The following is a 15,567-nucleotide window of genomic DNA, read 5'->3' on the forward strand; positions in this document are numbered from 1 at the left end:
AACCTTTGCAGGTGTTTTGAGTTGATTAGCTGATTGGCATGTCACCATATTCTAATTTTTTGAGATAGTGAATTGGTGGGTTTTTGTTAAATGTGAGCCAAAATCATCACAATTAAAAGAACCAAAGACTTAAACTACTTCAATCTGTGTGCACTGAATTTATTTAATACACGAGTTTCACAATTTGAGTTGAATTACTGAAATAAATGAACTTTTCCACGACATTCTAATTTATTGAGATGCACCTGTATATACACACACACACTAGGGATGTGCGCTACGACTAATTTGACTGTCGTTTAAATGGAAGTTTTGTAACCGACTAGTCGACTAGTCTAAAGAGAAACCAACCTTCAGAAAAGTAAAAAAAAAAAAATGTATGCGACCCATTTAAAATACTTAACCTATTCCAAATCCGATGCTAAATTTTCTGAAAAGGGGTATTTATCTGTGACGTGCTCGTCTTGAATTATGATCATTGTACATTAAATACAGAACATGACACGCATTCACTGAATCAACTTTAGCGAATATTTAATAGACATATTTACTGAAAACAATTGAATGAATAGTGCAGGATCAATGGAACAACCCTAAAAGCCTGTTCTAAATGGAAATCACCAAGTAAAAGTTACTTAACATTAAAACAGTCAGGACATTGTTGAAAATAATTAACAGGTAGACTAAGCCAAATCTATGAGAGAAAAAAAATGCGCTGAAAAGTCAAGCGTATTTCACGCCGTGCAGTCATATATCTAATATGACAGCTGTTCGGTAAAGAACGTTAACCAATAACAGTTACGATGTAAAAAAAAGAAAAGAAAAAAAAGTAGCTATAGGATAGGAAAAAATAGGCCTGTGACGTAGCCTGCAATAAACCTAATGTATTCTAAACATGACATGCATACAGAATAAAAAATAGTTTAACACGTTAAGCAGTCGGCACCTCGTTGAAAATAGCCTTCTTAATCAGTAGATTAAAAAAAATGACATACCTAGTCTAAAACAGTTATTTTCTAGGCTACTTACTCAAAAGCATACATTTTTTGATGAGTAAAATTAACCCGTCGACATGGTCTGGTGAAAGACGGGACTTGACTCACTTGAGGTGGCTATCCTGCACTTGAAAAAAGCCTGCTCAGCGGAAAAACAACATCCAAGCATGCACAGATGTAAAGAAGACTCAAATGTGAAAACATCCATAGGGACTTTCAAACATTTGGAAAGCCGATTCCCGCACCACCGAAGTGATTTCCTAACTACTTTGCTGAGTTTGCTTGTCTAGTGAGAGGACATTTTCCTGCGTGCTCCATGAGTGAGAGAGGGAAGCAGGCGCAGCCTGAGGTGAAATTAAACTCTGTATCTGCTCCAGATGTCCTCTTTTTTTAAATAATATTTGTATTATTAATTCTATTTAAAATATGTAACATTAATATGACAGTAATTTAAGTGCAGCTTCTGTAAAAATATAAGGCCAAACGTAAATGTGTAAAAATTATTATCAGTTTAATGGGGGGAAATATTAACCGACTAGTAATTCCAGTGTCGACTAGCAGCATCAGAACCGTTTAGTCAACTAGTCTTGCCCATCCCTAATATACACACACACACATACACATACACATACACAGTACTGTGCAAAAGTCTTAGGCACATAAGATGTTTCACAAAAGCATTTATCTTAAGATGGTTATTTATATCTTCAGCTTTAGTGTGTCAATAGGAAATATAAATGTTAGACTCCCAAACTTTACTTTTAGAAATAGAAAAGATTAGAATAGAACAGGGAGCCCTGCAACAGATGTCATGGCCCCAACAAAGCCCCCTACTGAACATCATGTCAGTCTGAGATTACATAAAGAGACAGAAGCAATTGAGACGAATTCTCCAAGAAGCTTGGAACATCCTATCTGCCAACAACCAAGAAAAACTGTGTCCAGGTGTCCCTATGAGAATTGGTGCTGTTTTAAAGGCAAAAGTGGTCACATCAAATATTGATTTAGGTTTTTTTATGTTTACTGGACTTTGTATGACATTAAGTGATAAATGAAAACTATTTATGTCATTATTTTTGAAGACATCCTCACTATGCAACATGTTTCACAAGTGCCTAAAACTTTTGCACAGTACTGTGTGTGTGTGTGTGTATATATATATATATATATATATATATATATATATATATATATATATAACACACACACACACACACACACACACACACACACACACACACACACACACACGCATATATATATTTAACGATCAGCCACAACATTAAATGCACCTGCCTAATATTGTGTAGGTCCTCCTCGTGCCGCCAAAACAGTGCCAACCCGCATCTCAGAATAGTATTCTGAGATGCTATCCTACTCACCACAATTTCACAGAGCGGTTATCTGAGTTACCGTAGATTTTGTCAGTTCGAACCAGTCTGGCCATTCTCTGTTGACCTCTCTCATCAACAAGGCGTTTCCATCCACAGAACTGCCCCTCACTGGATGTTTTTTTGTTTTTGGCACCTTTCTGAGTAATCTCTAGAGACTGTTGTGTGTGAAAATCCCAGGAGATCAGCAGTTACAGAAATACTCAAACCAGCCCGTCAGGCACCAACAATCATCCATGCGATTATCTAATCAGCCAATCGTGTAGCAGCAGCGCCGTGCATAAAATCATGCAAATATGGGTCAGGAGCTTCAGTTAATACTCACGTCAACCATCAGAATGGGGAAAAAATGTGATCTCAGTGATTTGGAGCGTAGCATGATTGTTGGTGCCAGATAGGCTGGTTTGAGTATTTCTGTAACTGCTAATCTCCTGGGATTTTCACTCACAACAGTCTCTAGAGTTTACTCAGAATGGTGCCAAAAAAAAAAAACATCCAGTGAGCGGCAGTTCTGTAGATGGAAATGCCTTATTGATGAGAGAGGTCAACAGAGAATGGCCAGACTGGTTTGAACTGACAAAGCCTACGGTAACTCTGATAACCGCTCTGTACAATTGTGGTGAGAAGAATATAATCTCAGAATGCTATTCTGAGATGCGGGTTGGCACTGTTTTGGCGGCACGAGGGGGACCTACACAATATTAGGCAGGTGCTTTTAATGTTGTGGCTGATCGGTGTGTGTGTGTATATATATATATATTTATTTTTATACAGTAAATGCAATTAGTGTGGATTGGTTAAGTGCTCGCGGAACAGATGTGTTTTCAGCTGGTTCTTGAAAGTTTATGTGGTAGTATAAGGAAAAAACAGGCAGAAAGCACACACACACACACACACATATATATACACACAGTTGTGCTCAAAAGTTTGCATACCCTGGCAGAAATTGTGAAATTTTGGCATTGATTTTGTCTTATTTAAGGATACTGATCATATGAAGCCATTTATTATCACATAGTTGTTTGGCTCCTTTTTAAATCATAATGGTAACAGAAATCACCCAAATGGCCCTGATCAAAAGTTTACATACCCTTGAATGTTTGGCCTTGTTACAGACACACAAGGTGACACACAAAGGTTTAAATGGCAATTAAAGGTTAATTTCCCACACCTGTGGCTTTTTAAATTGCAATTAGTGTCTGTGTATAAATAGTCAATGAGTTTGTTAGCTCTCACGTGGATGCACTGAGCAGGCTAGATATTGAGCCATGGGGAGCAGAAAAGAACTGTCAAAAGACCTGCGTAACAAGGTAATGGAACTTCATAAAGATAGAAAAGGATATAAAAAGATATCCAAAGCCTTGAAAATGCCAGTCAGTACTGTTCAATCACTTATTAAGAAGTGGAAAATTCAGGGATCTCTTGATACCAAGCCAAGGTCAGGTAGACCAAGAAAGATTTCAGCCACAACTGCCAGAAGAATTGTTCAGGATACAAAGAAAAACCCACAGGTAACCTCAGGAGAAATACAGGCTGCTCTGTAAAAAGATGGTGTGTTTGTTTCAAGGAGCACAATACGACGATACTTGAACAAAAATGAGCTGCATGGTCGAGTTGCCAGAAATAAGCCAATGCCACAAAAAAACCCGGTTACAATATGCCTGACAACACCTTGACATGCCTCACAGCTTCTGGCACACTGTAATTTGGAGTGACGAGACCAAAATAGAGCTTTATGATCACAATCATAAGCGCTATGTTTGGAGAGGGGTCAACAAGTATTTTAAAAGCCACAGGTGTGGGAAATTAACCTTTAATTGCCATTTAAACCTGTGTGTGTCACCTTGCGTGTCTGTAACAAGGCCAAACATTCAAGGGTATGTAAACTTTTGGGTGATTTCGGTTATCAAAATGAATGCCAAAATTTCACAATTTCTGCCAGGGTATGCAAACTTTTGAGCACAACTGTATATATATATATATATATATATATATATATATATATACACACACACACACACACACACACACACATACACACAACAGTTAGTTTCGGTCCTCAAATCTGATTGGACGAGAGACATTCCATGAGCACTGGTGATCTCACACCATCAGCACTCGGACGCTTCTCTGTTTGTATCACTCCGTTTGTGTTCGTGCTGTTCTAAACTAAAGTGTACGAGCAGTGCAGATGTGTTAAGAGCTACTGTGTCTCTTTTTACATTACATATGTTAGCCAGCAGGTGGTGGCAAAAGATCATTTTTGTGGGTAATATGAGCCAGTTAGGTGACGTGAAGTGAATCCGCATCAGTCAGTGTTTACATACAACAGCACTCCGTGATCGCTTGTATTACTACTACACTACTAAAGCTGGGAAATAGCTTTAAACAAACAACTTCAGCATTACGGCTCATCACAGCTGAGAGACACAACAGACTGATTAATTACACAACTCAAGGCACTTACCTCTTACCAGGCTTTCCACATTGGAGAGGACGTGCTGTTTGAAATGGCGGAGGACATTGCGGTTTCTAAAGTAAATGACTCTTGTGCACCGGCTACCACGAAATAGGGAGAAATACCCCCGCTTGGACGGCTACTTTTCCACTGAGAAAGCTGATGTTCAGAAAGCTGACAGCATCTCTGCTTGGGTGTGGCAACAGGTGATCGCACACGCTCCCTCTCTCTCTCTCTCTCTCTCTCTCTCTCTCTCTCTCTCTCACACACACACCCCCATCCTTGTTAATCCAATAACTTGTTAGAAACAGCACAAGCCATGACACTATTTCTGAAGTGACATTTTTGAATTACTACCGAAGGCTTGGACGCATCATTTGGTTTGAACCAGCAATGGCAGATTCTGATCCGACGCGCAAGAAAGTTGTTCCATGCACAAATGCGTTTTTTATGACCGTACTCAGTTTTTCCCAATTTTTTTAAAATGTACTTGTTCATTGAACTTATGTATATAAGCAATATCACACTCACAATCGTGCTATATGGCCCTACATCAGCACTGCTGTGATTCGGCCGCAGGCCGAGTGCCGTAGGTAATCACAGCAGTGCTGATGTAGGGCCATATAGCACTTTTGCTCGTGTGATATTGCTTAAATATATATTTGTTCACAATATATATTTCATTTCTAGGTCCTGATAAACATTTGTGTTGTCATCTGTCCTGGGGCTGGTTCAGTTCTCACCCGTTTGCTGTCTGTGGAGTGGAGCTCAGGGCTGCTGCCCAGGTCAGGTGAGGGTAGCTCAGAAACCGGCCAGTCTGAGGAAGGGCTGGCCAGCTGCTCTGGAACAGAAGCATCTGTGTGCACACTGGACACAGATAGTGCTGGGGAGTCGTCCTCACTGCCTGCTTCTGTGGGAACATGGATACAAACAAACACATGCACACAAATAGAGATACTATAAAACTGCAGCATTCTTAAAGATGTAATGGATCAATTCAGAGTCTTCAAAACAAATCACACTTGCTTTAATGTTCTTACACTGACTTTTAAACCAAATGAAAAGAGTTAATACTACACAAGTCAATCTATAGGCTAAAAGAGCACTTTAGAGACTGTGCTTTAAAGTGATTTTCCCCAAGTAACGAGATGTTGACAGACACTATGGGAAGTGTAGTCCCTACAAAAACCCTAAACCGTGGTAAGGCTAGTGTAACCAAAACCACTGGTTGCTTATTGCTTTTATAAAAATGATACAACAACATTGATTAAAAATTCTTCAGATAAGCTCATCAGCCTGTAACCGTTTACAGTTGGCAAGCAACTTGGTGTGTTAATATGGAGCTCAACAGATGTGAAATTATACAGACTATTGTCTTTGAACAAGGATCATCCATAAATCATTAGATTTTAGAGCTGGAACAATTCGTTTTTTAACTGGCTTTGAAAGACTATTCTCAGTGTCACTTCCTTTCTTTCTCATTCTCTTTCATTCAGTTTTACTCTTCACCTAGTTCGGTGGGACTCTCTGGTCTGCCGCAGGTCTTACTGCGTTGCTGCAGTGGTGTTCTGCTGCATGTCTGTTGTTTTTCCCAGGCTGCCAGTGCCTGTTTCTCCATGCGCCGCACCTCGGCCTCCTCCACATCCAATCGCTGCCTCCACTCAAGAAGTTCCTCCGCATGTCTACGCCTCTGCATCAACTGCTGTTCTCTCTTAGTGAGAAACCTACAGGAAAAGAGAGTGAGAGAAAGACAAAGAGAGCAAGCAAAGGAAGGGAGAATGACATTGTGTAAAGCAAAGTGGCACGATTTGGAGACACCCCCTTAAAAAAGCAGGCAAAGCAGACAACCAAATACTGCCGTTCACCAATTTTCTTACCCAACTGGTTAGTTTCTTCCAAAGACTGTGAACCCACACATATTCATACACACACACAATCCAAACCATGCTTCCCAAAACAAACACAGCCTTCACCTGGAGACCTGCACTCATTGCAATGGAGTACAAATGGGCAAAGGGCCCAGTTGTGCTTTCATCATCCTTATTAAGGTAAAACTCATGCATCTGATCCATCTCAAGGGTAAACAACATGAAAACAACAGAAACACACAGGTTGCTTCCAGGATTTGACAAACAGTGTGTTATGCTTTTGTCTCTATAAGTGGACCTTGCAGTGAAGACTGAAAGACTTTTTTCTCTTAATATATCTTAAAAGGTATCTGTTTGGTACTTACAAATGCTTTGGCAATTCAAATTTACAATTAACTGCCATGCCAATAAAGCACAATAAACTAAAAACTGAATTTTAATTGGCATTTTGCATGCTAGACTGAATTTTATCGCACTATCAATAATTTTAAAGCAAGCTGTGTCAGGTAAATACATGTCCTTTAGGAGTAAAGTTATAATTTTTTTTTTTTTTTATAAGATTAAAAAAAGCCCTCCATGTATCATGATTTTGGTTGGGGTAATCAAACCCACCTGCCTTTTTCATTGAGGTTTAAGATAATTAAAATCATGTTAAAGAAAAACAGATGGCTTTATCTAAAAGCAGTTGTCTTGCCTTGTGAATACAGTGGCCATCTTCATCTAAGCATAAATTCCATTATGTTGCCTCAGTCATATATACTCATTAGCTCATCACAGACTACACTTATTTAATCAGGGGCTGGAGTTAAGATTTACTGTGGCAATTGGGCAGATGAAGAAGTCTTAAACTAGCATTATACGGAGCCATACAATACATCAGTCTGCCTGGCCTGTCTGAAGGGAGATATTTCTAGCCAGCTGCACTTACAACGGTACCAAGTTCAAGAACTGATTTAACGGGGATTGTTCTTTGTGCGGTGTATGGGTGAATCTCACAAATCTTGTCATTTGAACATTTTGGGTCATATGCCCCTGACAAATCAACAAATACAAAAGACAAAAAAGCTTATTTTAGTACTATTAATTTTTATTTTTATTTTTTTGTATTGTGACATTACTTATTACAAAATTCTCAATGTTTTGTTTTAGTAAAAACAGTAATATTACAGATTTATTTTTACACTAAAAAATACTATATAAGACTAATGAGAATCAAATGACAAATACCAATGAGAACTACAAAACTGTGGGGGGGGGGGGTGCTTAGGTGACATATGTGACATATACAATGTCACAATGCAAAAATCTTAATGGTCCTAAAAAAAAGCTTCATTGCCTTTATAAAATATTTAATGTCTTTTTCATTAGAATTTTGGGTGAAATATGACCTGAAATATTTCCCTAAAATTCACTCATTTATACATAACATTTATAGATTAATTCAAAGCAGAAAAACAAAAACTGGATTTGAAGAAATCACACCACATAGAGACAAAAGACCCAGAAATCACTAATTTAAACCACCATGATTCAAATAAGTTTGATCTTTGGCTTTGCAATTTATGACAATCCTGAACAGTTGCAATTTGCCCGTTTCTGGTAAAAAACAGCCATGATAGAATAATTTTTTAATAAAACATTTAATCATCAGCAACAAAAACATTATGTTGAGTTTGATAAATATCTAAGATTAATGCGTGCATAGCAGCTTTAGCCAAAGAATCAGCTCATTTCAACATGGTGTAGCTGGTTCCGTTTCATTCACTCATCATTGCATTCGTATTTCTGCTTTCATCCAAACCAAACATACCCCCACCCACCCAGCTGTGGCAGTGGATGAACAAAAGCATGCTCCATGGGTAATAGGTGCTGAGAAAAGGGAAAGGGGGAGTGGGGGGATTGTGGGTAACTGTACCTGACCAACTGGCTGTAGATAAAATGCTGGAATTTGGGGTGGAGTTTTGGGAGACAGACAGACAGAGAGGCCCAATGATGAGCAGTAAAGACAGAGAAGAAGTAATGGACAGGAGAACAGTGTCTAAAAACAAAGGAAGAAAGAAAGGACAGGACAGTCATATGGGGGAAATATCAAGTAGAGTGAAAAGAGAATGAGAGTCAATAAGGGATAAGGTATAAATAGTGAGAAAGACACAAGAAACACACAGATATGGAGGGGGAGAGAGAGAGAGAGAGAGAGAGAGAGAGAGAGAGAGAGAGAGAGAGAGAGACTGAGGTAAACATGTATAGCTGTTTATCTTTTCCCTCAACTATTGTGAAACAAAAGCACTGACAAATCAATGACAGTTAGTAGTTAACCACATGCTGCAATGTTTTAACAAGCAACTACTGTGAGGAGAGCATAAAAACACTAACATCTTAAAAATGATCAAAGACTGAAAAAAGACCCTGTGTTTAAGGGAATAGTTACCAAGTTAAAAGGTCTAGGTAATTACAAGTTCTCCCTTTCACCTACAAGTGGCCTGGAAACATTTATCTGCTCAAAACAGCAGTCTGGTGAATCTTACAAAAACAGAAGAAATGTCCAGGTCATATTTCACTCCAAAATAAAAAATAAAAAAAATTAATAATTTTTTTTTTTTTTTATAATATATATATATATGTTTTTTCATAACATTCCATCCACAACACCCAAATATTTAAAAAAATCTAATAAATACATTCATATATATATGGTGTGTGTGTGTGTGTATATATATATATATATATATATATATATATATATATATATATATCATATATATATATCACACACACACACACACACACACACACACACACACACACACACACACAGATCAGCAACATCATTAAAAGCACCTGCCTAATATTGTGTAGGTCCCCCTCATGCCCCAAAAACAGAGCCAACCCACATCTCAGAATAGCATTCTGAGATTATATTCTTCTCACCACAATTGTACAGAGTGGATATCTGAGTAACCGTAGAGTCTGGCCATTCTCTGTTGACCTCTCTCATCAACAAGGCGTTTCCATCCACAGAACTGCCCCTCACTGGATGTTTTTTTTTGTTTTTGGCACCATTCAATTCCAGAGACTGTTGTGTGTGAAAATCCCAGGAGATCAGCAGTTACAGAAATACTGAAACCAGCCCGTCAGGCACCAACAATCATCCATGCTATTATCTAATCAGCCAATCGTGTGGCAGCAGTGCATAAAAAAATCATGCAGATACGGGCCAGGATCTTCAGTTAATGTTCACATCAACCATCAGAATGGGGAAAAATGTGATCAGTGATTTGGACCGTGGCATGATTGTTGGTGCCAGATGGGCTGGTTTGAGTATTTCTGTAACTGCTGATCTCCTGGGATTTTCACACACAACAGTCTCTAGAATTTACTCAGAATGGTACCAAAAACAAAAAACATCCAGTGAGGGGCAGTTCTGTGGACAGAAATGCCTTGTTGATGAGAGAGGTCAACAGAGAATGGCCAGACTGGTTCGAACTGACAAAGTCTACGGTAACTCAGATAACCGCTCTGTACAATTGTGGTGAGAAGAATATCATCTCAGAATGCTATTCTGAGATGCGGGTTGGCGCTGTTTTGGCAGCACGAGGGGGACGTGCAAAATATTAGGCAGGTGGTTTTATTAATGTGGCTGATCGCTGTGTTTGTGTGTGTGTGTGTGTATATATATATATATATATATATATATATATATATATAAAAAAAATGTACATTTGTGAAGCACAATTATATATACACATTATGGTAGTATTTAATTTAGGCTGATTTTAATAAAAATTCTCCTGTACGGACACAATGTTTTATTTATTTTTTATTACAGTACTGCAATAATATATATATATATATATATATTTTATTTATTAATTTTTTTTTTCTCCACATTACAGTAATGAGAATTTGGGTAGGAAATGTGCTAAAATGTCATAGTTTTAATGCAATTTTGTTTTTAAATGTTTTTTTTTTTATATATATTTTTTATTTAGGGGGGAAATTTTCCCAGACATTTCTTTATAAGATTCTCCCATTTTTTTATTTTTCTTCAAAGGTATGCTTGAGGGATATCTGCTAATTCTTTTGTGGTGAAAGAGGGGAAACAAGTTAAGCTCAATCGACAGCATTTTTGGCATAATGTTGACTACCACAAAAAAGTATTTTAACTCATCTGTCCTCTTCTTTAAAAAAAAAAAAAAAAAAAAGGCACAAATCGAGGTTACAGAGAAGTACATACAATGGAAGTGAATGGGGCCAATTTTTGGAGTGTTTAACGGCAGAAATGTGAAGCTTCTAATTTTATAAAAGCACACATTAAATCTCCTGTTAAAACTCATGTATTATTTAAGCTGTAAAGTTGTTTAAGTCATTTTAAGGTTTACCAAGTTTTTTAATATTTACGGCCTCACTGGAACTCGGATTTTTATTTTTATTTTTAAAGAAAAGGAGGGGCAAGTCAAAATTAATTTGTGTGGTAATCAATATTATGTCAGAAATGCTGTCGATTGAGCTTAACTTGAATTTAACCAGGATTAATCCTTTAAATTTAATGCCTTGAATAAAGGAATTTTGTGTAATAATAAAGAACAATGCAAATTCCCAATCATCTGCGGTTACACAGAGTTACCTAAATGGGTGACTACAAGTCACTTTCAATGAAATGCAAGATAAAGGGTTCATCTATGCTGTATGCATATTTGACAGACCCATATGGAAGACCACTGAATAATTACAGATGAAAGTTACACAAAAGGTATCATCTTGCTATTAGAGCAAGAGAAAGTGAGCAGAGGTTACAATCACAACACAGCATGTGATTAGTTGAATCAGACAAGCATGAAATCCCTTCCCTCAGTGTACCAATCTTATTCACACAAAAGTGTTTGTGTGTCACTGCTATGAAAAGATTCTGAACCGTGGCACGTCTCCCACCAGTTGCCAGGCTATCGTGGTAAAAACAAGAGCATGTTGACAAATCAGCTTGACTGTCTGAATGTAGCAGACTGCATGAGATCACATATAATGGGCACAGAATTTAGGGAACATGGAGGATATGAAGCACATTTAGAAACCTCACAAAAAATTAGGAATTGTTTCATAAAGTGAGGTAAGATATAAAATAATTATCAAATAATAGTTGTCTCTCAAAATGTAGAAAGCTGCCTACTAGGCATTTTAGGGCATCTAAACATTTTTATTTTGATGCTCATAAAAGCTGTCTATGTAGGCAGTAGGCACCTCACTAGATTTTGAAATACAGCCAATACTTAAGACTAGACCACTTTAAAAAAAAAAAAAACATCACGACTAACAGATTGAGCGCGTATCAAAACTCCTACCATACATTGCAATTCCTTCAGAAATACCGTGTACTGACACCGCTGTCTGTTTTAGATGTACTGGGTTTTTTTTTATCCAAAAGGAAAGCACAAAGAAATATGATATTAGTTTTTCTATTCATTTTGGGAGGGGGGTGTTTACTACACGGAGCACACTTATGTTCAAACCAAAGATTCGGCTCACAGACATATATAAACACTTTAAACTGTTACCCAGTCAGCTGTTAAAGAGCAAACTCTAGACAAACCTCAGGTTTCAAGGATATGAATAAACATTAGTAGTAGTTTTAGCCAGTCATAAACAATTAGAAACCGCCCCTGAGCACACCAAACAGGCATTCTTTACTTGGCCCTCTTGGAAGAGGTTTGCATAGCAGAATGTATACCTCTTTTAAAGATTTTAGTTTGGTTAATACAATCAATGTATAAAATATTCTGATTTTCTTCACTAACAAACAATTGGGAGTACAGGAGAGGGAGTAGACGAAAAAGAGGTAAGAGTGTTAGTTTACTTCTCATCCATGTGAGAGCGCATCTTCTTTAGTTTCTGCATGATACTGCTGGTTTCACTTCCAGACACAGACATAGGGGAGGGACTACGTGTTTCTGCATCTGTCACTATCACACTGGGCGGAGCCAACTCCTCCACCACACCTGACACAGGTGACTCCTGTGGATATAGGCAAAAAATCTGTTTACCCATTTAAAAAAAAAAAAAAAGCTTCAATTCAATATTTGCATTCTCCTAATATTAGGAGGATCTTTAAGACGACTGACCAGGTTTGTCTCCCCGGCACTCTTGAGCCGTTCTTTCAGTTTGAGGGTTGTGTGTCTCATTCTCTCGATCTCCTCCTGCTGTTTGAGGAGCAGCTGTCTCTCTCTCCTCGCTGCTTTATTGGCCTCCTGCAGTCGCTTGATCTCTGCCTGTGGGACAAACAACAACACAGCAAGTTTTAGCCTTTATTTTTGTGCTGTGCACATGAAAATTCATAGACACTAGGCACAAATACACAATTAAAAAATGAACAGGGGTATCCATATATCTATCATTTAAAATAAAGTGATAAGTTGGGGGGGGGGGGGGTTGTGCACAGATAATTTCAAATAATTCTTTACTGTTTTGATAAATAGTCATTCTTGATGGCCAATTCAAGCGCTCCAATAAATATTTAACATAATTTATTAGAAAACTTTATCACTATATCTGCACCTGTTGATCCTGGGATTTTGTTAGTCTCTGGAAAATACATGGATCAAAAATAGGTTACATACCAATCATGGGCTGATTGGTGATTTAAATAGACAAGAGCACAAGCTGCAGAACAGCGGTGCGAGTAGAGCGCATGTCTGTGTGCATGAGAGATCATCGCCGCCCGCTGTCACTCAACATCACTTAGAACAGCCGCAACGAGGACTCATCGTATCATTTAAAACAAAATACATTCCAGAACCGTATTGCCACTTATAACACACAAAAACGAAATGGAAACACAAACAAAATGAAAACTCCTGCTCAAGAACTGCCAATGTTTCTTCTTCATTAGACTCTTACCTGACGAAAGCTATTTCAAGAAGTGGTATGGACAAAACTGGTCAGGGCAAAAAGTGGTAGGGACATGTCCCACCCATAAATGACACTAACGCAGCTGCACATATTCAGCACATCACCTGTTCCTGTTGTAGTTTCAATATCAGGCCTCTTTGTCTCTTTCGGAGGGGTGGCATCTTATCGTCCTCTCCTTTATCTCGGAGATGCCTGAAAGAGAAGAGTAGGTCAACCTGCAGCTCACTGAATCACGCTGCCTTTGCGTTTATAAGATTTGTATTTTTAACATCTGTAAATCTTGCAAAAAAGACAATTCGGCAACTTGCATCCTTTTTTATTTTTATTTTTTTTAATAAATGACAGAATTTAACTTTCATATAAAATCGAATATTCTGTGGGAAATGCAGGGTGAGGCTTGTTTTCATCTATGATAATTTTATTGGATCATGAAAAGTAGACCGTGTTATTAATCTTAATTTTTCTAATCACCCACACAGTCTTAAGTGACATCATCTGAAAAGCTATTGTAGAGGCAGAGAAAGTTATTTCATTTTGATAAAAGGTTATGTAGAAAAACTTACTGAAAAAACACAAGACCTGGGAAGTTTATTAAAGAAAATGGGGTCAAATTTAATTTCATGTTGATTTAAAAAAATCTTCTATCTGATTCTCATGTTAGTGTGAAGAACACTGGCGTGGCAGAAATGTCATAACACAAATTATCATCCTGCCTCTTTTGATGTTCCAACCAGGCCAGCTCAGCTTTGGTCTTCTCTCTGAGGGCTTTCTGACGCAAGTGCAGTAAGGAACTCTGGTGTTGCGCTCGAACCTCATCTTCCTTCATATACTGTCGCACGAGGTCCATTGTGAACTTGGAGAAGCTGTCCTGGCCTCTAGAGAAGGGCATGCTGCCATCCTGCTGTGAATTGTGTGACAGAGCAGGGGAAAGGCCAAGTCACTTATCCATCCATACATACATAGAACTTCTTATGTCAATGGACAAATCAGTAAAGAAAAAAAATAAAACCTTTAAATAAATAAAATAAACCTACAAGTAACAGTAAGTAAGGAATGTTTTGGTTAGTCTTTAGATCTTTAAAGCTCACTTTGTCAAATGCACAGAGGAAGAAAGCTTACCTTTGAGCTCTCTCTGGGGCTGGTTCTGTCATGGCTGTGGTCATCGTCAGACTCTGGGCGTGGATTAGGTTTTCTGTCCAGCGATTCACGACGGTGAGCCTCAGAAGGTAAAAGAGAACGGAACGATATTTCCTCAATCTCATCCTCCGTCATGGAGTCATCAAACTTCACTGAGTACTCCGTGGCAATAGAGGCACTGTCTGCTGATTGGGGGAAAAGGAAGTCACAGTGACAGTGAGTTGTGTTTTGACTATGTAGAATTTCTATGGTCCAAGGTGGCTGAATGTTATTATCTAGATATGTATCTTCTCAATTTCCAAAATGTTTTTTCCCCATGTTTTTAATGACCATGGGAACCGTTTTACCTTTCTCTTCAAGCAGGCTGCGCACACTGTCTGAGCGAAGGGAGTCATCAGCAGCGGTGTGAGTTTGGTCCTCCACTGAACTGCTACTCCTGTCCTTCTCTGCTGTCCTTTTCTCCTTCTGATCAGAATTAGATGGACTAAGCTGGGTACTACTGCTGCCGCCACCACTGAAATCAAAGAGTGTGTGAGAAGTGAAAAGTAGAAAGGGACAAGATAAACAGTCTTCTATATATTTTTGCTTAGAAATTAAGCTCAAATAAACAGCTAGCAGTGATGGTACCTGATGGTGGGTCTCCTGGAAGGGATGGACTGCGAGAGGCTGTCCGGTGGTGACTCAGCCTCTTGCTGAGCTCTCTCTGAAGACAGCTCACTCTTCCAACTACTGGAGAAGATCCAAAACACTGTTAGCACAGAGCGCCTGATTGCAAGAACTATTATGACTATTTTATTTTAACAATATTTCCCTTGAGA

The 15,567-nt window shown here is 38.3% G+C and overlaps 1 protein-coding gene across 8 annotated transcripts in view; it reads right to left on the reverse strand.

Moving 5' to 3' along the window:
• cep350 (centrosomal protein 350) overlaps positions 1-15,567 on the reverse strand; it is a 64,080-nt gene that overhangs the window by 9,723 nt on the left and 38,790 nt on the right. For 2 of the 8 annotated variants that reach the window (XM_051652914.1, XM_051652908.1), the window contains exons 22-31: positions 15,377-15,478; positions 15,097-15,263; positions 14,732-14,934; positions 14,326-14,513; positions 13,717-13,804; positions 12,826-12,972; positions 12,561-12,718; positions 8,628-8,750; positions 6,354-6,568; positions 5,588-5,754 (exon numbers count right to left, since the gene is read on the reverse strand). In XM_051652914.1, coding sequence (XP_051508874.1) covers positions 5,588-5,754; positions 6,354-6,568; positions 8,628-8,750; positions 12,561-12,718; positions 12,826-12,972; positions 13,717-13,804; positions 14,326-14,513; positions 14,732-14,934; positions 15,097-15,263; positions 15,377-15,478 — 1,558 coding nt within the window. The remainder of the gene's footprint in view (positions 1-5,587; positions 5,755-6,353; positions 6,569-8,627; positions 8,751-12,560; positions 12,719-12,825; positions 12,973-13,716; positions 13,805-14,325; positions 14,514-14,731; positions 14,935-15,096; positions 15,264-15,376; positions 15,479-15,567) is intronic. The other 6 variants (XM_051652910.1, XM_051652909.1, XM_051652911.1 and 3 more) reach the window with 6 other exon arrangements.

Source organism: Myxocyprinus asiaticus, chromosome 24, assembly GCF_019703515.2.
Source record: "Myxocyprinus asiaticus isolate MX2 ecotype Aquarium Trade chromosome 24, UBuf_Myxa_2, whole genome shotgun sequence".
Classification (NCBI taxonomy): domain Eukaryota; kingdom Metazoa; phylum Chordata; class Actinopteri; order Cypriniformes; family Catostomidae; genus Myxocyprinus; species Myxocyprinus asiaticus.